This window comes from Chamaea fasciata, unplaced genomic scaffold (genome assembly GCF_029207755.1).
Source record: "Chamaea fasciata isolate MVZ Bird 193981 ecotype frontalis unplaced genomic scaffold, bChaFas1.0.hap1 SCAF_23, whole genome shotgun sequence".
NCBI classification, from domain to species: Eukaryota; Metazoa; Chordata; class Aves; order Passeriformes; family Sylviidae; genus Chamaea; species Chamaea fasciata.
In genome coordinates, this window is record NW_027094108.1 from 6821683 (window position 1) to 6843889 (window position 22207).

At 60.8% G+C, this 22207-nt stretch overlaps 1 protein-coding gene across 1 annotated transcript; it reads right to left on the reverse strand.

Annotated features, from left to right (window-relative positions):
* Positions 1-645: 645 nt before the first annotated feature.
* LOC136300637 (protein-arginine deiminase type-1-like) lies at positions 646-20220 on the reverse strand. Its single transcript, XM_066203145.1, has 16 exons — positions 20114-20220; positions 17489-17663; positions 16249-16318; positions 14874-14935; positions 14038-14155; positions 13833-13958; positions 12784-12959; positions 12602-12705; positions 11524-11647; positions 10354-10461; positions 10120-10271; positions 7902-8046; positions 7291-7384; positions 1898-1977; positions 1115-1240; positions 646-1037 (listed from the first exon to the last, which is right to left on the reverse strand). Exons 1-16 carry the CDS (start codon positions 20203-20205, stop codon positions 804-806), a joined length of 1986 nt encoding a protein of 661 aa, XP_066059242.1. The 5' UTR covers positions 20206-20220; the 3' UTR covers positions 646-803.
* Between the last annotated feature and the right edge of the window lie 1987 nt (positions 20221-22207).

A 22207-nucleotide genomic window follows, 5' to 3' on the forward strand; every position in this document is an offset into this window, starting at 1 on the left:
ATATCAGCAGGGACACAGCCCCGGGGGACGGGGTTAGAAAGGGGGCTGGAAATGGGGCTGGAAATGGGGTTGGAAATGGGGTTGGAAATGCGCTTCTGGGGTCAGCGGGAGGTGTGGGATCAGCCCCTCCCCGCTCCTCCGGCACCGCCGGAGTTGAACCGCGGGTGCGGCCGCACCTCGGACGGGCCGCCAGGAAAGCGTTGTGCCCACAAGAAGCGTGCCCAGCCGCAGGAGGGCAGCGGGGCTGCGCAGGGCCGGGCCGGGCCGGGCCGGGCCGGGCCCGGGGCACCGCGCGGGTTTCGGTTCCCGGGGCGGTGCCAGGACGGTGCCGGGCGGGCACGGGGAAGTGTCGCGCTCCGGTGGAGACAAAGAGCTGAGGGACACGGACGGTCTCTCCTGGAGAAGGCGTGAAAAGGTCCCGAGGAGGGCAGCGGAGGTTCCTGCGGGCTGAGAACCGGCTTCCCCAGCAGGAAGCGATACTGCGGCTGACCCGGGGAGTCCGCGGCTGTTTTCAGCTGCAAAGCCGCGAGCGGGGGCTCCGCGACCCCGCGGCCGTGGGACGGGGCCCGCAGCCCCCCGAGCAGCCCCCCCACCCCAAACCCCTGTGCCCAAACCCAGGCGCCAAAGGACACTGTCACACCGGGAGCGGAGGAAGGAAGGACGAGAGACGGGGACGCGCTGCCCCCTCAGCGTCCGCGAAGCTTTATTGGCCAAACCCGTGCCGTCGGTGCTTTTCCGGCGCAGGAAATGCACCTTCCCCCCGGGCTGCAGGAAATGCACCTTTCCCTGCAGCGCCAGGGGGGTCAGGGCACCACGTGCCACCACTTGAAGGCGAAGGGCTTGCGGCGCACGTTGGTGCCGCAGTGGACGTCCCCCGACAGGACGTGGTAGGAGAAGAAGTCGTCGATGAAGGTGCAGGAGAGGCCCAGCGGCTCCAGCAGCTCCCGCACACGCTGCTCCAGGCAGCAGCGCCCGCCCACCACGGGCCCGAAGGGCTTGGGGATGCCCAGGTGCCGGCCCAGCACCAGCATGTTCACCTGCAGCGCCCAGATTCCAGCGGGGATCGATCCCAGGGGGTCGGGATCGGGGCGGGGTTGCGGGGTCGGGGTCTCACCATGTCCGGGAACAGCGCGTCGGCGCGGGAGCCTTTCAGGATGAAGAGCTGCGGGATGTCCACGATGTCCTGCTCGCTCAGCCCCAGCTCCTGCTTCAGCAGGTCGCGGTTCCAGTCGATGCAGCGCTGCGGGAAGGACGTGGAACTGCCATCCCGGCCCTCCGAATCCCATCCCGCTGGATCCCACCCCATCCCCGGGAATAACCTCCCACCCCATCCCTGGGGACGCCTCCCAGCCCGCCCCATCCTCTCTTTCCCCTCAGCTGCCACCTCGGGGTCCCTCGGGGCATCTCCCTCTCCTCACCGGCTCCGGCCATTCCCCAGGACCCCCAAATCCCCTCCCGGCACCCAGGAACCCCCCCTGGAATGGAGGAGAGGGAACACCCCTGGAATGGAGAGGGAACACCCCTGGAATGGAGAGGGAACGCCCCTGGAATGGAGAGGGAACGCCCCCGGAATGGAGAGGGAATGCCCCTGGAATGGAGAGGGAACACCCCTGGAATGGAGAGGGAACGCCCCTGGAATGGAGAGGGAACGCCCCTGGAATGGAGAGGGAACACCCCTGGAATGGAGAGGGAATGCCCCTGGAATGGAGAGGGAATGCCCCCGGAATGGAGAGGGAATGCCCCTGGAATGGAGAGGGAATGCCCCTGGAATGGAGAGGGAATGCCCCCGGAATGGAGAGGGAATGCCCCTGGAATGGAGAGGGAATGCCCCTGGAATGGAGAGGGAATGCCCCTGGAATGGAGAGGGAATGCGCCGGATCCGGGGTCCCGGAGCCACCTGCACGTGCCGGTTGTCGCTCCGCAGGGACTCGTCCGCCAGGATCTCATCGATGCTTTTCTTCTCAATGCCCTTCAGCCCTGGGGGGGTGGGAGCAGTGAGGGACAGGGGATGGACAGAGGGATGGACAGAGGGATGGACAGAGGGATGGACAGTGGGGATGGACAGAGGGATGGACAGAGGGATGGACAGAGGGATGGACAGTGGGGATGGACAGAGGGATGGACAGAGGGATGGACAGAGGGATGGACAGAGGGATGGACAGTGGGATGGACAGAGGGATGGACAGAGGGATGGACAGTGGGATGGACAGTGGGGTGGACAGAGGGATGGACAGTGGGATGGACAGAGGGATGGACAGAGGGATGGACAGTGGGATGGACAGTGGGATGGACAGAGGGATGGACAGTGGGGTGGACAGAGGGATGGACAGAGGGATGGACAGAGGGATGGACAGTGGGGTGGACAGAGGGATGGACAGAGGGATGGACAGAGGGATGGACAGCGGGGATGGACAGAGGGATGGACAGCGGGGATGGACAGCGGGGATGGACAGAGGGATGGACAGTGGGGATGGACAGAGGGATGGACAGAGGGATGGACAGAGGGATGGACAGCGGGGATGGACAGAGGGATGGACAGCGGGGATGGACAGCGGGGATGGACAGAGGGATGGACAGCGGGATGGACAGAGGGATGGACAGAGGGATGGACAGAGGGATGGACAGCGGGGATGGACAGAGGGATGGACAGAGGGATGGACAGTGGGGATGGACAGAGGGATGGACAGAGGGATGGACAGAGGGATGGACAGCGGGGATGGACAGAGGGATGGACAGAGGGATGGACAGTGGGGATGGACAGTGGGATGGACAGAGGGATGGACAGTGGGGATGGACAGAGGGATGGACAGAGGGATGGACAGTGGGATGGACAGAGGGATGGACAGAGGGATGGACAGAGGGATGGACAGTGGGATGGACAGCGGGGATGGACAGTGGGATGGACAGTGGGATGGACAGAGGGATGGACAGTGGGATGGACAGCGGGGATGGACAGTGGGATGGACAGTGGGATGGACAGAGGGATGGACAGAGGGATGGACAGCGGGGATGGACAGCGGGGATGGACAGAGGGATGGACAGAGGGATGGACAGAGGGATGGACAGTGGGATGGACAGCGGGGATGGACAGAGGGATGGACAGTGGGGATGGACAGAGGGATGGACAGAGGGATGGACAGAGGGATGGACAGTGGGATGGACAGCGGGGATGGACAGCGGGGATGGACAGAGGGATGGACAGTGGGATGGACAGAGGGATGGACAGAGGGATGGACAGCGGGGATGGACAGAGGGATGGACAGTGGGGATGGACAGCGGGGATGGACAGAGGGATGGACAGTGGGATGGACAGAGGGATGGACAGCGGGGATGGACAGAGGGATGGACAGAGGGATGGACAGAGGGATGGACAGAGGGATGGACAGAGGGATGGACAGAGGGATGGACACTGGGATGGACAGAGGGATGGACAGAGGGATGGACAGTGGGGATGGACAGCGGGGATGGACAGAGGGATGGACAGAGGGATGGACAGAGGGATGGACAGAGGGATGGACAGAGGGATGGACACTGGGATGGACAGTAGGATGGACAGAGGGATGGACAGCAGGGGTGGACACTGGGATGGACACTGGGACGGACAGGGAAGGGACAACGGAAAGGGACAATGAGATGGATAGGGAAGGGACAGCGAGAAGGGATGGTGAGGATGGACAGTGGGGATGGACAGTGGGGATGGACAGTGGGATGGACAGAGGGATGGACAGAGGGATGGACAGAGGGATGGACAGAGGGATGGACAGAGGGATGGACAGAGGGATGGACAGTGGGATGGACAGAGGGATGGACAGCGGGATGGACAGAGGGATGGACAGAGGGATGGACAGAGGGATGGACAGAGGGATGGACAGAGGGATGGACACTGGGATGGACAGAGGGATGGACAGAGGGATGGACAGAGGGATGGACAGAGGGATGGACAGTGGGGATGGACAGAGGGATGGACAGTGGGGATGGACAGAGGGATGGACAGCGGGGATGGAAAGAGGGATGGACAGTGGGATGGACAGAGGGATGGACAGCGGGATGGACAGAGGGATGGACAGAGGGATGGACAGAGGGATGGACAGAGGGATGGACAGAGGGATGGACACTGGGATGGACAGAGGGATGGACAGAGGGATGGACAGAGGGATGGACAGTGGGATGGACAGCGGGGATGGACAGTGGGATGGACAGTGGGATGGACAGAGGGATGGACAGAGGGATGGACAGCGGGGATGGACAGCGGGGATGGACAGAGGGATGGACAGTGGGATGGACAGAGGGATGGACAGCGGGGATGGACAGAGGGATGGACAGAGGGATGGACAGAGGGATGGACAGAGGGATGGACAGAGGGATGGACAGAGGGATGGACACTGGGATGGACAGAGGGATGGACAGAGGGATGGACAGTGGGGATGGACAGCGGGGATGGACAGAGGGATGGACAGAGGGATGGACAGAGGGATGGACAGAGGGATGGACAGAGGGATGGACACTGGGATGGACAGTAGGATGGACAGAGGGATGGACAGCAGGGGTGGACACTGGGATGGACACTGGGACGGACAGGGAAGGGACAACGGAAAGGGACAATGAGATGGATAGGGAAGGGACAGCGAGAAGGGATGGTGAGGATGGACAGTGGGGATGGACAGTGGGGATGGACAGTGGGGATGGACAGTGGGGATGGACAGTGGGGATGGACAGTGGGATGGACAGAGGGATGGACAGAGGGATGGACAGAGGGATGGACACTGGGATGGACAGAGGGATGGACAGAGGGATGGACAGAGGGATGGACAGTGGGATGGACAGAGGGATGGACAGCGGGATGGACAGAGGGATGGACAGAGGGATGGACAGAGGGATGGACAGAGGGATGGACAGAGGGATGGACACTGGGATGGACAGAGGGATGGACAGAGGGATGGACAGAGGGATGGACAGAGGGATGGACAGTGGGGATGGACAGAGGGATGGACAGTGGGGATGGACAGAGGGATGGACAGCGGGGATGGAAAGAGGGATGGACAGCGGGGATGGACAGAGGGATGGACAGCGGGATGGACAGTGGGATGGACAGAGGGATGGACAGAGGGATGGACAGTGGGGATGGACAGAGGGATGGACAGAGGGATGGACAGAGGGATGGACAGAGGGATGGACAGTGGGGATGGACAGAGGGATGGACAGAGGGATGGACAGAGGGATGGACAGCGGGGATGGACAGCGGGGATGGACAGAGGGATGGACAGAGGGATGGACAGTGGGGATGGACAGTGGGATGGACAGAGGGATGGACAGTGGGGATGGACAGAGGGATGGACAGAGGGATGGACAGTGGGATGGACAGAGGGATGGACAGAGGGATGGACAGAGGGGATGGACAGTGGGATGGACAGTGGGATGGACAGAGGGATGGACAGCGGGGATGGACAGCGGGGATGGACAGAGGGATGGACAGTGGGATGGACAGAGGGATGGACAGAGGGATGGACAGCGGGGATGGACAGAGGGATGGACAGAGGGATGGACAGAGGGATGGACAGAGGGATGGACAGTGGGATGGACAGCGGGGATGGACAGTGGGATGGACAGTGGGATGGACAGAGGGATGGACAGAGGGATGGACAGCGGGGATGGACAGCGGGGATGGACAGAGGGATGGACAGTGGGATGGACAGAGGGATGGACAGCGGGGATGGACAGAGGGATGGACAGAGGGATGGACAGAGGGATGGACAGAGGGATGGACAGAGGGATGGACAGAGGGATGGACACTGGGATGGACAGAGGGATGGACAGAGGGATGGACAGTGGGGATGGACAGCGGGGATGGACAGAGGGATGGACAGAGGGATGGACAGAGGGATGGACAGAGGGATGGACAGAGGGATGGACACTGGGATGGACAGTAGGATGGACAGAGGGATGGACAGCAGGGGTGGACACTGGGATGGACACTGGGACGGACAGGGAAGGGACAACGGAAAGGGACAATGAGATGGATAGGGAAGGGACAGCGAGAAGGGATGGTGAGGATGGACAGTGGGGATGGACAGTGGGGATGGACAGTGGGGATGGACAGTGGGGATGGACAGTGGGATGGACAGAGGGATGGACAGAGGGATGGACAGAGGGATGGACACTGGGATGGACAGAGGGATGGACAGAGGGATGGACAGAGGGATGGACAGTGGGATGGACAGAGGGATGGACAGCGGGATGGACAGAGGGATGGACAGAGGGATGGACAGAGGGATGGACAGAGGGATGGACAGAGGGATGGACACTGGGATGGACAGAGGGATGGACAGAGGGATGGACAGAGGGATGGACAGAGGGATGGACAGTGGGGATGGACAGAGGGATGGACAGTGGGGATGGACAGAGGGATGGACAGCGGGGATGGAAAGAGGGATGGACAGCGGGGATGGACAGAGGGATGGACAGCGGGATGGACAGTGGGATGGACAGAGGGATGGACAGAGGGATGGACAGTGGGGATGGACAGAGGGATGGACAGAGGGATGGACAGAGGGATGGACAGAGGGATGGACAGTGGGGATGGACAGAGGGATGGACAGAGGGATGGACAGAGGGATGGACAGCGGGGATGGACAGCGGGGATGGACAGAGGGATGGACAGAGGGATGGACAGTGGGGATGGACAGTGGGATGGACAGAGGGATGGACAGTGGGGATGGACAGAGGGATGGACAGAGGGATGGACAGTGGGATGGACAGAGGGATGGACAGAGGGATGGACAGAGGGGATGGACAGTGGGATGGACAGTGGGATGGACAGAGGGATGGACAGCGGGGATGGACAGCGGGGATGGACAGAGGGATGGACAGTGGGATGGACAGAGGGATGGACAGAGGGATGGACAGCGGGGATGGACAGAGGGATGGACAGAGGGATGGTCAGAGGGATGGACAGAGGGATGGACAGAGGGATGGACACTGGGATGGACAGTAGGATGGACAGAGGGATGGACAGCAGGGGTGGACACTGGGATGGACACTGGGACGGACAGGGAAGGGACAACGGAAAGGGACAATGAGATGGATAGGGAAGGGACAGCGAGAAGGGATGGTGAGGATGGACAGTGGGGATGGACAGTGGGGATGGACAGTGGGGATGGACAGTGGGGATGGACACTGGGATGGACAGGGAAGGGACAGCAGGAATGGACGGTGAGGATGGACAGTGGGAGGGGACAGCAGGGATGGACACCAGGAATGCCACCGCGGGGGATGTCCTCTGCCAGCCCTCACCAATGAACTGCGTGGCCTCCCCGTGGCCCTGCTGCTGCTTCTCCTTGAAGAGTTTGTAGCAGGCGTTGGGACTGGCCAGGAGCAGCCGGAATCCCTGCGGGACAGAGCCCGGGGTCACCCCTGGCTGTGGGGCGATAAAACACCCCAGAGCCCAGCTGGGAGGCACCACGGGGATCCCAAATCCATCCCTGGGCTGTGGGATGCCCACGGGGATCCCAAATCCATCCCTGGGCTGTGGGATGTCCATGCAGATCCCAAATCCATCCCTGGGCTGTGGGATGCCCACGGGGATCCCAAATCCATCCCTGGGCTGTGGGATGCCCACGGGGATCCCAAATCCATCCCTGGGCTGCGGGATGCCCACGGGGATCCCAAATCCATCCCTGGGCTGCGGGATGCCCACGGGGATCCCAAATCCATCCCTGGGCTGCGGGATGCCCACGGGGATCCCAAATCCATCCCTGGGCTGTGGGATGCCCACGGGGATCCCAAATCCATCCCTGGGCCGCCCCAAAGGGGCTCCTTCCCGCCGAGCCCCGGAAGGACCAAGAGGTGGAAAGGGGAATTTGGGGGTGCTGTGAAGAGCCCCGGGGAGGCTCCGGGGTCGGCACCTTCCTGTCGAGGGCGGGGACGAAGGTGAGGAACTCGTCCACGTGTCCCACGCTGAGCCACTCCGAGTAGACCTCGAGCGGCGCCTGCACCTTCTGCGCGAACAGGAAATCCCGCACGGCGCGGCACATCCTGCGGCCCGACGCCCTGCGGGGACAGCGGGGTGGGCACCGCCCGCGCCCCCTTCCCTCCCCTCCCCGGCACCCAATTCACCCCCCGGGCCCGAATTCACCCCCCTGCCCTGAATTCATTCCCCTCTCCGAAATTCCCGGCACCAAATTCATCCCCCGGCCTCAAATTCACGCCCCTGCCCTGAATTCATTCCCCTCTCCGAAATTCCCGGCACCAAATTCATCCCCCGGCCCCGAATTCACGCTCCTGTCCTAAATTCATTCCCTGGGCCAAAATTCCTTCCCCTCCTCGAAATTCCCTCCCTGGCACCAAATGCCCTCCCCGGCCCTAAATTCATTCCCCGGCCCGAAATTCATTCCCCAGCCTAAAATCCCCTCCCCTGCCCAAAATTCTTTCTCCTCCCCAAAATTCACCCCCATGCCTTAAATTCCTTCCCCCTGCCCAAAATTTGCCCCCCCTGCCCAAAATTCCTTCCCCAGCCCAAAATTCATTCCCCTACCCAAAATTCACACCCCCACCCAAAATTCCTTCACCTTCCAAAATTCCTTCCCCCTGCCCAAAATTTGCCCCCCTGCCCAAAATTCCCTCCCCTTCTCAAAGTTCATTCCCCTGCCCGAAATTTCCTCCCCTTTCCACAATTCGTTCCCCTGCCCAAAATTCCCTCCCCTGTCCAAAATTCATCCCCCTGGCCAAAATTCGCCCCCCAAACGCCACCCAAAGGCTCCTTTCTATCCTGTTTTTCTGGGAAGAGGCTGGCAATGGCCTGAGCTACATTACAGACCTCCACATAGTTAAATACGTATAATAACATAAATTATAGATTGCTCTACTTTAATACAGATTTATCTTCCTAATAGCCCAATTATGTGTCATTATATCTGTTATGTATTAACACAGCCCTGTGTTATATGTGAAGTGCTTTTATATGCACACATTATATCAATATATATTGCTAAATCCCTATAATGTATAAATACATCTATATAAATATATATTGCTAGATTCCTATACTGAATAAATACATATTGCTGAATCCCTGTGTTATATAAATACATCTATATAAATATATATCGCTAGATCCCTATAATGAATAAATACATCTATATAAATATATATTGCTAGATCCTTATATTGTATAAATACATCTATATAAATATATATTTCTAGATCCCTATATTGTATAAATAAATCAGCGTACCTCCCTGTATTTTAGATAAATACATTGATATTTCCCTCTATTACATAGAAAGTGCACTCATGTATACATTACCTGAACACATATTGCTAAATCCCTCCATTACAGAAATATTTCAATACAAATATATATTACCAGATCCCTATACTGGATAAACACATCAACACATCTCCCTGTATTTGAGATAAATACATGGATAAATCCCCGTGTTTTCCATAAATACATCTCCGGGCCGTACCTATCCACAGGGATGGGATCATTCCATGCCCTGTTCCCCTCGGGCACCTTTGGGCTGAGTTTTTCCCACCTCTGTGATTCCCAAATCCCGCCTCACTTTGGTGCGAGGGCCAAGTTTTCTAAGATAGAACGGGCTGGGAAGGCGTTAATTAAATCCCTGGTAATGAGGGATAATTACGGCCCCAGTGGGGCTGGGCGAATCCCATTTCCCTGCCTCTGGAAGCAGCGCCAGCCCCTGGCTGGGACGGGAGCGTCCCGTGGGGTTTTTGGGATCGGAGGGGGTGGGATTGGGCGCGGGTGTTGTTTTTCCCGGAAAATGCTCCTTTGTGGAGTCCTCTGCAGGGAGCTTTGTTCCCGCGGGGCTGCCAAGCACCGCCTGCCCTGGGCACAACGATTTCCAGTCATTCGGGATTTCACCCTTTCCTGGGTTCCCCCGCTTCCCTCCTAAGAGAACAAATCCGAGCCCGGGAGTGCGGGATTGGAGCAAAAAAGGGGGAAAACGGGACAACAGGAGCGGCGGCCGGGTTTTGTGAGGCTTGGAGGAGCGGCCGTGGGGCTTGTCCGTAAAATCTGCGATTCGGTGGGGATTTTTCCTCCGAGAGGTTCCCTTCCCTCGAGGGAGGGTTTCGGGCGCTCCAGAGGGAGGGAATTCTCACCAGGGCAGGGGGCTGCCGATGAGGATCCGCCCCAGCGGGTACTCCTTGCCCCGCACCGTCACCGGCGGGCTCACGTCCAGGTTCCCGAAGGAATCCAGGCTGGTCACGCTCTTCCCGGGGGGCTCCCGGGTCACGTAGCCAAAATCCGGGCCCTGGAAAAGAGGGGAGAGGCGTCAAAGACCTCCGTGCCGGGATTTTGGGGCGGAAAGGCGGGATGTCAACGAAAGGACACACCAGGATCTTCTTGAAAGCAAAATCCTTCAGGCCTCTGTTCCTGGGAGAGTCGAAGACCACGGGGAAGGTTTTGTGGGGGGCTTCCACGTAGCCGAACTCCAGCTCATCCTGTGGGAAGGAGAAGAGGAGGAGGAGGAAGGCTCTGGAGGGTGATAGGAGTCTCCACCAGGGCTGTGGGGAGGGTGGGGCAGGAAACGGGGCGAGCCTGGCAAAGCCCAGCCTAAACCACCGGGGTTGAGCCCCACGGGGTGACACCACAGCCACGGTGTCCTCCTGGGGTCCCCTCCTGCACAGCCCCACGGGGTGACACCACAGCCACGGTGTCCTCCTGGAGTCCCCTCCTGCACAGCCCCACGGGGTGACACCACAGCCACGGTGTCCTCCTGGAGTCCCCTCCTGCACAGCCCCATGAGGTGACACCACAGCCACGGTGTCCTCCTGGAGTCCCCTCCTGCACAGCCCCACGGGGTGACACCACAGCCACGGTGTCCTCCTGGAGTCCCCTCCTGCACAGCCCCATGAGGTGACACCACAGCCACGGTGTCCTCCTGGGGTCCCCTCCTGTCCAGCCCCATGAGGTGACACACAGCCACTGTGTCCTCCTGGGGTCCCCTCCTGCACAGCCCCACGGGGTGACACCACAGCCACTGTGTCCTCCTGGAGTCCCCTCCTGCACAGCCCCACGGGGTGACACCACAGCCACGGTGTCCTCCTGGGGTCCCCTCCTGTCCAGCCCCACGGGGTGACACCACAGCCACGGTGTCCTCCTGGGGTCCCCTCCTGCACAGCCCCACGGGGTGACACACAGCCACGGTGTCCTCCTGGGGTCCCCTCCTGCACAGCCCCATGAGGTGACACACAGCCACGGTGTCCTCCTGGGGTCCCCTCCTGCACAGCCCCACGGGGTGACACACAGCCACGGTGTCCTCCTGGAGTCCCCTCCTGCACAGCCCCATGAGGTGACACACAGCCACGGTGTCCTCCTGGGGTCCCCTCCTGTCCAGCCCCACGGGGTCCCTGTCCCGAGCAGGTCCCTTTCCCGGTGCCCCTCCGTGTCCCTGGTGCCCGGCCTGGCCATCGTCCCCCCCCGGCAGCATCCCCTGCGCCCCAGCGCCCGTCCCCTGCTCCATGCCCGGCCCGCAGGGGTGACGCTCGGGTGCCGATCCTGACCTGGATCCAGCGGTCGCTGCGCGTGTCCGGCTCCGAGCACACGGTCAGTTTGCAGCCGGCTTTGCTCAGCAGCGCCCGCAGCCCCTCCAGGAAAGCCGCGTTGGAATCCGAGCCCTGCTTGATGCTGCGGGGACAGCGGGGACCGGGGCTGCCAGGGGGAGCACGGGTGCCCCCGGAACACCGACCCCGCAGCCCGTCCCTCATCCCTGGACACCCTGGGCGACGTTTCTGTGTGGGATTGGAGCTGGGGAGGGAACTCCAGCCTTTCTCCTCGGGATTTAAACGCCCTGGGCAGCATTCCTGAATGGGAATGGACCTGGAGGGGGAACTCCAGCATTTCTCCTCGGGATTTAAACGCCCTGGGCAGCATTCCTGAATGGGAATGGACCTGGAGGGGGAACTCCAGCATTTCTCCTCGGGATTTAAACGCCCTGGGCAGCATTCCTGAATGGGAATGGACCTGGAGAGGGAACTCCAGCATTTCTCCTTGGGATTTAAACGCCCTGGGCAGCATTCCTGAATGGGAATGGACCTGGAGAGGGAACTCCAGCATTTCTCCTCGGGATTTAAACGCCCTGGGCAACATTCCTGCATGGGAATGGACCTGGAGAGGGAACTCCAGCATTTCTCCTCGGGATTTAAACGCCCTGGGCAGCACTCCTGAATGGGAATGGACCTGGAGAGGGAACTCCAGCATTCCTCTTTGGGATTTAAACGCCCTGGGCAGCATTCCTGAATGGGAATGGACCTGGAGGGGGAACTCCAGCATTTCTCCTCGGGATTTAAATGCCCTGGGCAGCATTCCTGAATGGGAATGGACCTGGGGAATGTCTTCCAGCATTTTTCCTCGGGATTTAAATGCTCTGGGCAGCATTCCTGAATGGGATTGAACCTGGAGGGGGAACTCCAGCCTTTCTCCTTGGCATGGAAATGACTCCCACAGCTCCAGCTGGCTCCCTTCCCAAACATCCCCAGCCGGGAATGTCTCAGCCTGGCCCAACTAAGCCGCCCACGGCCAGGAAGGACCTCCTCCCCGGCCAGCCCCCCGGGCAGGACCCGCTGGGGACACCCCTCCCACCTGCACACAAACACCTCCAGGGGCTGCTGCGTGTTGGGCGTCATGATCCAGGGCGCCACGCGGAACACCACGGTGTCCGTGAAGATCGGCGTGCCCGGGGAGTCCTGACGGAGCCAAAACGGAGTTTGGGAGCCCCAGCGCGGGGGGTCGGCCGGGGCTGGGCGGGCCCGGGCCCCCCGTACCTTGTGGGGCAGCTCCAGCAGGCTGGCGCTGAAGGACACGAGGCCGCTGAAGCCCCTGTCGGGGAAGGCCAGCCCCTCCACGTAGAAGGTGCTGTCCCCGTGGCCGGCGTGCTCCAGCACGTACGAGAGCTGCTCCGGGCCGAGCACCGGCTTGTACTGCGGGCGGGCATCGCCACCTGGGGAACCCCGGAGTCCCACGCCGAGGTCAGCAGCGCGGGGAGCCCCGGCTTCCCACCGGGAATTCAGCAGCCCGGGGAGCCCCGGGTTCCCACCGGGAATTCAGCCCGGGGAGCCCCGGATTGCCACTGGGAATTCAGCCCGGGGAGCCCCGGGTTCCCACCGGGAATTCAGCCCGGGGAGCCCCGGATTGCCACTGGGAATTCAGCCCGGAGAACCCCGGATTGCCACCGGGAATTCAGCCTGGAGAGTCCCGGGTTCCCACCGGGAATTCAGCATCCTGCCCCAGGGGGACCCGCGGGCAGCAGCAGGAGGAGGTGGCTGCCTGCCCAAGGGGGGCAGGGGAGCCGCTTCCTCCCCCTCCTCCTCCTCCTCCTCCTCCTCCTCCTCCTCCCTGGGGAACACGCTCGATCTTCCCGGGACAAAGAGGGCTCCGTCCCCTCGGCTCCAGCCCTTTCAAGGTGCGTGGCTCCGGCTGAGGATCTAATGACACCCTTGGCTCCCTGGACCTGATTTTCGGCGCAGAGCTGCTGGGGATCCAACCGTTCAAAGGCGAAGGGCGCTGCCCGACGGGACGGGCCGCCTGGCTGCTTGGATCCCTGCCCGAGCCTAAACAGCGCCGGGAGCCACGTGGGGGATCCCGCGCCACGGGAATGTCAAAATTCCAGCAGGCTCGTTGGGAAAAGCCTCTCGGGAGCCTTCTGCCCCTTGAGTCTTCCCACGTAGCCCCACCTTGTGCAACAGCAGAAGAGCTTTGGGGGTGAAAGGGGGACTACAGCAAACAGGGGCGCCCCAATGAACAAAACGTGTGGGGCTGGCTCACCTCGGGGTCACGCAGGGATGTGGGGGACGGGGGAGGCGGAGGTACTCACGGGCAGAGTGGAAAACGCGCACTTTGTCCGCGTCGCTCTCGGCGACGTGCAGCACCACCGGGTACTCGGCGAAGACGGCGCTGGGTCCCTGGGTCCGCAGCAGCATCACTGACATGTCCTGCAGGTCTGGGGGGCACAGGGGACACGGAGGGAGGGGATGGCAGCGGGGAAGGCCCCGGGGAGCCCCCCCGGGGTCACAGCCCACCTGCCGGGGTCCGTATGTCCGCCTGGCCGCTGTCCGTGCCCCCCGCGCCGGGGCTGTCCCGGTCACAGTTGACCAACAGCACGGCGCCTTGTCCATCGGGGCCCCACGTCCACTTGGCCTGGAGGAGAAGCACCACGGGGGGACAGGAGCAGGATTTCCCTCGTGCCGGGCCGAGGAAAGCCCCAGGCTGGGAGGAGAACCCAGCACGGCGAGGAGACAGCAGCGCCGCTCCAAACCGCCCGTTCCCAGCGCCAGCTCCCAGCAGGGCCTGCTCCAAGATTTTATCTCCCTGAAGTGCCTCCAGCCTCGCCTGGACACGGCTGCAGCATTTCTGGAAGCTCAGCCCATCTCGATAACCAATTTGCGCCGCCGATCAGGCTGCGGTTAATTAGCCTGGCTGGGCTGCGGTTAATTAGGCCGGCTGAAGCGCCTGGGCACGGGCAGATGTGTGGCCAAAGGGGGAAATCTCCGGCTGTTTGCTCAGCTCATTCAAGTGGCACCTTTGGGGCCCAAGAAGGAAAAGGAAAAGAGAAAGGAAATGGAAGAGGAAGGGAAGAGGAAGGGAGGAAAAAGGGATGAGAAGGGGAGGAAAAAGGGATGAGAAGGGGAAGAAAAAGCCGCGAGTTTATCCTGCAGGATCCTCAGGGCCAGGCTGCAGCCGCAGGAGTTTTGGCGTGGGATAGGAAACTAAATCCTTTTCCTCCTCAATTAATGGGCTGAGGATGAGGCGGGTGTTTTCCTCATGCAGACACCACCCAGGCCCCTGTCCCTCCTGGACATTTTCCAGGAAGAGGCCAGCCGTGGATCCGCCCTCCCACAACGCTCTCCTCGCTCACCTTGTCCTTGCCCTTGCTTTTCACGCGGCCGCTCCGGCTCCAGTCCACGTCCAGGGACACCTCTGGAACAGCGAGAGGGGAGGAAGCCATGGGCAGGGGACGAGCTCTCGGTGCCCTTCGGGGCTCCTCCTCGACACCGTGACCCCACACCAGCCCCACCTCATCCCCCCAGCGCTGCTCCAGACCCAATGATTCCAACAAAAGCAGGAGAAGAAAATCCAACCCAACGGCTTTGCCATGACTTTACCTGTTTGATCTCCAGCTGCCTCCTCTCATTTTGGTTCCTCCCAGCAGGGGACATCCCCGCTTCATGGCAGATTTTACGTTTTCATAGTATTTTTTACGTTTTCCTGGCAGATTTTATGTTTCCAGGGCATTTTTTCACGTTTTCACCCATTTCCTATTGACTGTCCCGTTTTCCACAAAGCCAAAACACGGTGGAGGCACAAAAACGGGTTTTCACCACGCTTGAGCAAACACACAAATAATCCCTAGGGAATCTGAGTAGGACTTTCCCTCACAGAGCTCTTCTCGCCCCAGATTTCTGCCTCAGAGAAGTACCGGTGACCTCATCCCAAGCCCACCTCAGTCCTAACCCAAAACCTCCACTGGATGGGATCCACAAGGTGTGGAAAACACAGGGATTGAGGCAGAGGTTGTTCTCCTTGGGCCAGAGAGGGCGACGTGGGAGGGAAACTCTAGATCTAACCAAGAGATGAACATTTGGAAGGCAAAATCCCTGTGGCCAGTGGCGGCCCCAGTTGGCTCCAGCGGGGCCCATCAGGAACCTCCGCATGGGAAACCTTCAGCCTCTCCAGGGGCGATTTTGGGAGGCGCAGGCACCACTTGAGGACACGGGTCTGACTGTCATGTGAACGCTTCAGAAAATCCCAAATTTAGGGTAATTAATCCATCCAAGTGGAATCTTCTGCACCCAGACCGGTTGTCTAGACTCCCTTTGAGGTGAGCAGGGGAGAGCGGGCGTTTGGAGGGGATGATTCACCTCACCCTAAACTCCTGAAACAGGTCACGCACCGCTTCGGTGCCGATTCTCTCCCCTCGCTGCCGCGCAGGAGGCGCCGGCCGGAGCTGGGCGAGATCTCCCGTGGATCCTTTTCTCCCAGAGGAACCTCCTGGCAGGCACAGGAGGATGCTCCGTGCACGCTCTGGGTGGGGACACGGCCCGGCCTCCGTCTCTCCCGCACCATATAAGGCAGCGTTTAATTAATCACGTTTTAATTATTTCCCTCTTGCTCGTCAGCATCGGTGAACACCCAAAGCTTTATTGCTTGTGGCCCCCGAGGAATGCCGGCCTGGTGGATCCAGCCAGATCCCAAGAGGGCAGAGAATTCACGGAGCCTTGGTGGGCACCTACCGACACAGGTGAGGTACAGCCAGGCCACCGCCAGCTCACGGCCCTCACGGTCGTAGTAGGAGATCTTCACCTGCAGAGACATCTCCACACTGACCCACATCCCGCCAGGCTGGTGGGATCTCCATCCATCCCCACAGTGACCCACATCCCACTGGGCTGGTGGGATCTCCGTCCATCCCCACAGTGACCCACATCCCGCCAGGCTGGTGGGATCTCCATCCATCCCCACAGTGACCCACATCCCGCCAGGCTGGTGGGATCTCTGTCCATCCCCACAGTGACCCACATCCCGCCGGGCTGGTGGGATCTCCATCCATCCCCACACTGACCCACATCCCACTGGGCTGGTGGGATCTCCGTCCATCCCCACACTGACCCACATCCCGCCGGGCTGGTGGGATTTCCATCCAGCCCCACACTGACCCACATCCCGCCGGGCTGGTGGGATCTCCATCCATCCCCACACTGACCCACATCCCGCCGGGCTGGTGGGATCTCCATCCAGCCCCACACTGACCCACATCCCGCCGGGCTCGTGGGATCTGCATCTGTCCCCACACTGACCCACATCCCGCCGGGCTGGTGGGATCTCCATCCATTCCCACAGTGACCCACATCCCGCCGGGCTGGTGGGATCTCCGTCCATCCCCACACTGACCCACATCCCATGGGGCTGGTGGGATCTCCGTCCATCCCCACACTGACCCACATCCCGCCGGGCTGGTGGGATCTCCATCCCCACACTGCGACCCCAGTCCCACCAGTCTGGTGGGATCTCCATCCCCACACTGTGACCCCAATCCCACCAGGCTGGTGGGATCTCCGCCCTCCCGGGATCACAGAATGAGCTGGGAATGGCCCCGCAGGGATCACCGACCCAACCCCTGCCTGCCCCCCCAGCCGGGCCCCGGGATGTCCATCCCAGTCGCTCCCCATTGATCACAGTTCATCAGAACCCTCTGTGCCAGCTTCAGCACAAAATCGGGCACGGAAAAAGCCAAACTTGGGATATTTTTTGCAGCCTGGCACCAACTTTTGCAACCGTCACGATGGCATCATGAGGCCACCAAGCGGGACCTTCTCCTTCTGGGTTTCATTTCTCGTCAGTGCCAATTACACAACTCGGCTCAAGTTTTTCATGTGAAAAACCACCCTGGTGTCAGCATTACTCAGAAATCCTCGATTTTCCTCGGAAATTTCACTGATTTTCCCCAGTCTGAGCACATGAACAGCAGCTGACCTGGTTGTCATCGACGGTCCTGCTGGTGACATCGATGGTCACCACCACCTCGATGTCGGGGTCTAGGGGCCACCGGGAGTCCGTGGTGGGCTTTGTGGTGGGGCTGTGGATCACGTGCACCGTCACTGCCGGCGTGGCGTGCACGTCAAAGGACGTGGCACCCCAGGGGGTGGACCTGGAACGGAGCAACCTCAGGTCACAGACCCAATCCCCAAACCTGGAATTACACCCGGCCGCGACCGGGTGGGAAGGGCCCCGCGACCACTCCCGGTGATGAAATGGTCCCTGGAGTTCCACACGTGGGATCTCTGTTGAGCAAGCCCAGCTCCCACTGCAGCTCCGGCACGTCCGGCCGTGGTTTATCCCACATCCAACCTCCCTCCGCAACAGCGAGAAATTCCCAGAACTTCAGCATCCCGTGACAAAACCCCAAGCGGGGAAGAGCCAGGATGATTTTCACGCCAACCACGCGCGGAGTTGGGTGTTGGGGGACCATCCCGTGACCTGAGGGATGCTCGGGCTGGAGCGGAGCCGGGATCCGGGCGTGCAGTGCCCGCGCCCGGCTCCGTGACACGCTCAGGAGCCTTTGAAGTGCTGCTCCCTGCTCATTACAGCCCCGGCCGCTCCATCCCGGCAGCTCCGACCTGCTCCCGGCTCCCCCGGCTGCGTCCCGGGGGAACCAGGTGGGAACCTCAGCAGCGAGAACATAAAAAATGCAACATCAAAACCCGGCCGCGGCAGCGATTTATCCCCGGTGTTGCTCTTGGCGCGGCGTCCCCGGTGCCTGCAGCAGCTTGTGAGGAAATGAAGGCATTCCTTGGCTTCCCATCCAGAACATCCCGCAAAGCCGTGGACCCGGGGAATGCTGGATCCCATCCGGAACATCCCACAAAGCCGTGGACCCGGGGGATGCTGGATCCCATCCAGAACATCCCACAAAGCCGTGGACCCGGGGGATGCTGGATCCCATCCAGAACATCCCACAAAGCCGTGGATCCGGGGAATACCACGATCCTGCGGATTTGGGGCCATTTGTGGTGGATTTGTGGCCCTCCCACGTCAGCAGCACTGCCCGATTCCCAACGAGTTCCACGTTCTGCCCCAAACAGCCCAAAACCAAACCGATGCCTCCGTCACCAAATTCCCCCCAGCCAGTGCTCCCTGGTGATTAAAATGATCCCGTTTTTCAGCTGGAAGAGCAGCCATCATCTGCTGTTTGGGGCCACAGCTCAGATTTGTTCCCAAGAAGCCAAATCACCCCGTTTGGGGGCTCTGGCTCCGTGTTTCAATAGGACTGAGAGGGCTTTGAGTCCAAAAGCAGGACAAAAAATTGCTGATAAAGGGTTTTCTACATTGCCGTCCGAATGAGGGGGAAACGAGGCTGTTTGAGAGCAGCCAAAACCCTCTGAGGGGACAATGGCACATCCTGGCCCGGCTCCAGTGCTCCATCCCAATAATTGCCCGGATGCGATGCCGACCGGCCGGGCCTGCGCTCTCTGTCATTATAAATGTGATTTATTAAATAATGACACTGCGACAGCAGGGCAGGGACGGCCGCCTATCTGCCCAATAAAGCTACCCCCTATTTAGTTCTGGAAAAATCCCTTTTCCTGGCGCTGCCCCTGCACGGCCGCCAATGGATTTTTTCTGCCTGAGCCACACGTTTTATTCCTGCTCCCGTTTTAGCTCCGAGTTGCTCGTCTTGAATTGCTCTTGCCCAATGTTTTTAGAACCAGAAATAGACCCGGGTTTAGCCAGGGTGTGCTCAGGCTTTGCCTCCAAATCATCCTGGCCCAGTCCCGCTGTGACGCCTTGAGCCAGCGTCTCGCCTTTGGATGAGCTCCTTGTGGGACATCACCCGAAAATGAGCTCCCTGTGGGATATCGTCCCCAAAACCAGGATTTTGGGGTGAGGTCCCCATGGGACATCATCCCCAAAACCAGACTTCGGGGTGAGGTCCCCATGGGGTATCATCCCCTAAAACAGAACCTTGGATCAGCTCCCCATGGGCATCATCCCCTAAGCACACCCAGCGGGACCTGTTCCTCCAAACCCTTGGATGAACTCCTGACGAGCTCCGAGTCTATCACCACCTGTATCTCCTCCGAACCCATCCCAAATCCTGGTCGCTCCGTGGAACACACCGGGATGCCCCAATGCCAGGCAAACCCATCCCAAATTCCGGTGGTTCCATGGAACACCCCAGGACGCCCCAATGCCAGGCAAACCCATCCCAAATTCCGGCAGTTCCATGGAACACCCCGGGATCCCCCAGTGCCAGGCAAACCCATCCCAAATCCTGGTGGCTCCATGGAACACCCTGGGATGCCCCAATGCCAAGCAAACCCATCCCAAATCTCAGCAGCTCCATGGAACACACTGGGATGTCCCAATGCCAGGCAAACCCATCCCAAATTCCGGCGGTTCCATGGAACACCCCGGGATGTCCCAATGCCAGGCAAACCCATCCCAAATCCTGGTGGCTCCATGGAACACACCGGGATGTCCCAATGCCAGGCAAACCCATCCCAAATTCCGGCGGTTCCATGGAACACCCCGGGATGCCCCAATCCTGAGTACGCCCATCCCATGGAAAACACCGGGACGCTGCAGTGCCGGCCTTACCGGCGAGTGTCCAGGAAGACCTCGGTGCCCAGCACGCAGACGCCGCGGGCGGCCTGGCTGGTGGACATGGGCACGACGTGACGCGGGGCCATGGAGAGCCGGGCACGGCCACACGGGCTGGGAGCTCCGCCGGCTGTGCAGGGAAACCAGCAGGACTGGATTAAAAGGCTCGGGAAGGTAACTCCTCCTTCCCGGGATGACGGGGTTCGGCCAGGGGACCCTGGTTCCACCTCCGAGCCGAGATGGAGGCGATAGGGCAGCCCCGGGGCGGCTCCAGGGGGGACACGAGGTGACAGCCAGCCCTGCTGGATGCTCCTCAGTGCGTGTTTGGGGTTTATCCTCCTCTTTCTCTTCCTTCCCGGCTCCATCTCAAACCCCGCAGCTCATGCATTAAACATTCCCGCTCCCCCGGCAGCGCAGGGCGGTTGTTTGGGGTTATTACAGTGCTGTCATTAAAACCGGGCATTTTCTTTAAAACACCCCAAATTTTCCAGCCGGGCTCTCTCGGCGCGGGTGAGTCACGGCCCCGGCTGCAGCGGCAGGGCCATGCCTGAGCACAGCTGAACAAAGGGAAATGTTTGCTCAGGTCGGTCCTTCCCATCCCAACCATCCCGGGGACGGGAGGGACGGGGCCGGGAGAACTGGTTATGGGGCAGGCAGGGAAGGGGAAAACACCGACAGCCAACAACCAGAGCTTTCCCAAGGAAATCCAAACTCCTCTGTGCCTGGCTTGGACCTCGAATTCAGGGGGATGGAGGGAAAGATCCCCTTTGCTGGAAGGTGTTGGTAGCGCACATCTCCATCCCTCTCCAGGCCATCCCATCCCGGAGGATTTCCCTGCCTGCGAGCAGGGAAACCCGGCTGGAGTGGGAGGAAATCCCTCCCTGCTGGGGATGGAGGGAGCAGCTCCAGAGTGTCCCTGTGCCACACGGCTCGTCCCCCGGGAATGGAGCAGCTCCAGAGTGTCCCTGTGCCACACGGCTCATCCCCCGGGAATGGAGCAGCTCCAGAGTGTCCCTGTGCCACACGGCTCATCCCCAGGGATGGAGCAGCTCCAGAGTGTCCCTGCACCACACGGCTCATCCCCCGGGAATGGAGCAGCTCCAGAGTGTCCCTGTGCCACACGGCTCGTCCCCCGGGAATGGAGCAGCTCCAGAGTGTCCCTGTGCCACACGGCTCGTCCCCCGGGAATGGAGCAGCTCCAGAGTGTCCCTGTGCCACACGGCTCATCCCCCGGGGATGGAGCAGCTCCAGAGTGTCCCTGTGCCACACGGCTCGTCCCCCGGGAATGGAGCAGCTCCAGAGTGTCCCTGTGCCACACGGCTCGTCCCCCGGGAATGGAGCAGCTCCAGAGTGTCCCTGTGCCACACGGCTCGTCCCCCGGGAATGGAGCAGCTCCAGAGTGTCCCTGTGCCACACGGCTCGTCCCCCGGGAATGGAGCAGCTCCAGAGTGTCCCTGTGCCACACGGCTCATCCCCAGGGATGGAGCAGCTCCAGAGTGTCCCTGTGCCACATGGCTCGTCCCCAGGAACGCGGTGGGATGTGCTTGGGACAGGGAATGGGAAGGAGAGGGCTGGGAAGAGCCAAACTCCTGTGGGGAGTAGCAGGAAAAGGCCCAGGGGAGCTGAGCAGGGCTCAGAGGAGCCGGAGCCACCAGTGCACCGAGCTGCACGTCCTCAGCTGTGGGAGCAGGGAATTCCCTGGGGGGTTGAACTGCTGGGATGAGCCCAGCTGGGCTCCGGGAAGGGGCTACAGAAACGGGTCCAGGAAAGGGTTCTGGGAAGGGCTCTGGGAAAAGGAAAAGGGCTCCGGGAAAAGGAAAAGGGCTCCAGGAAAGGGCTCCAGGAAAGGGGAAAGGGCTCCAGGAAAGGGCTCCAGGAAAGGGGAAAGGGCTCCAGGAAAGAGCTCCAGGAAAGGGGAAAGGGCTCCAGGAAAGGGGAAAGGGCTCCAGGAAAGGGCTCCCTCCCGCTTTAACCGCAGCAGTCACCCCCAGCTCCGAGTCTCGTGCCCCAGGACAGTTTCAGTGCCCCGAGGAGCCTGGAGGAGCAGCCAGGATGCTCCAGCGGGGAACGCCGCTGCCCCTTCCAGGCTCT

What these genes read in the sequence shown, in the direction of transcription:
- LOC136300637 (XM_066203145.1), bottom strand. Translation starts at nt 20,205, where the DNA reads ATGGCCCCGCGTCACGTCGTGCCCATGTCCACCAGCCAGGCCGCCCGC. An exon ending in GGACCGTCGATGACAACCAG is followed by an intron (nt 16,319 to 17,488) that starts GTCAGCTGCTGT and finishes ATGTCTCTGCAG; the next exon opens with GTGAAGATCTCCTACTACGA. An exon ending in GGAGGCCACGCAGTTCATTG is followed by an intron (nt 1,978 to 7,290) that starts GTGAGGGCTGGC and finishes CCACCCCCCCAG; the next exon opens with GGCTGAAGGGCATTGAGAAG.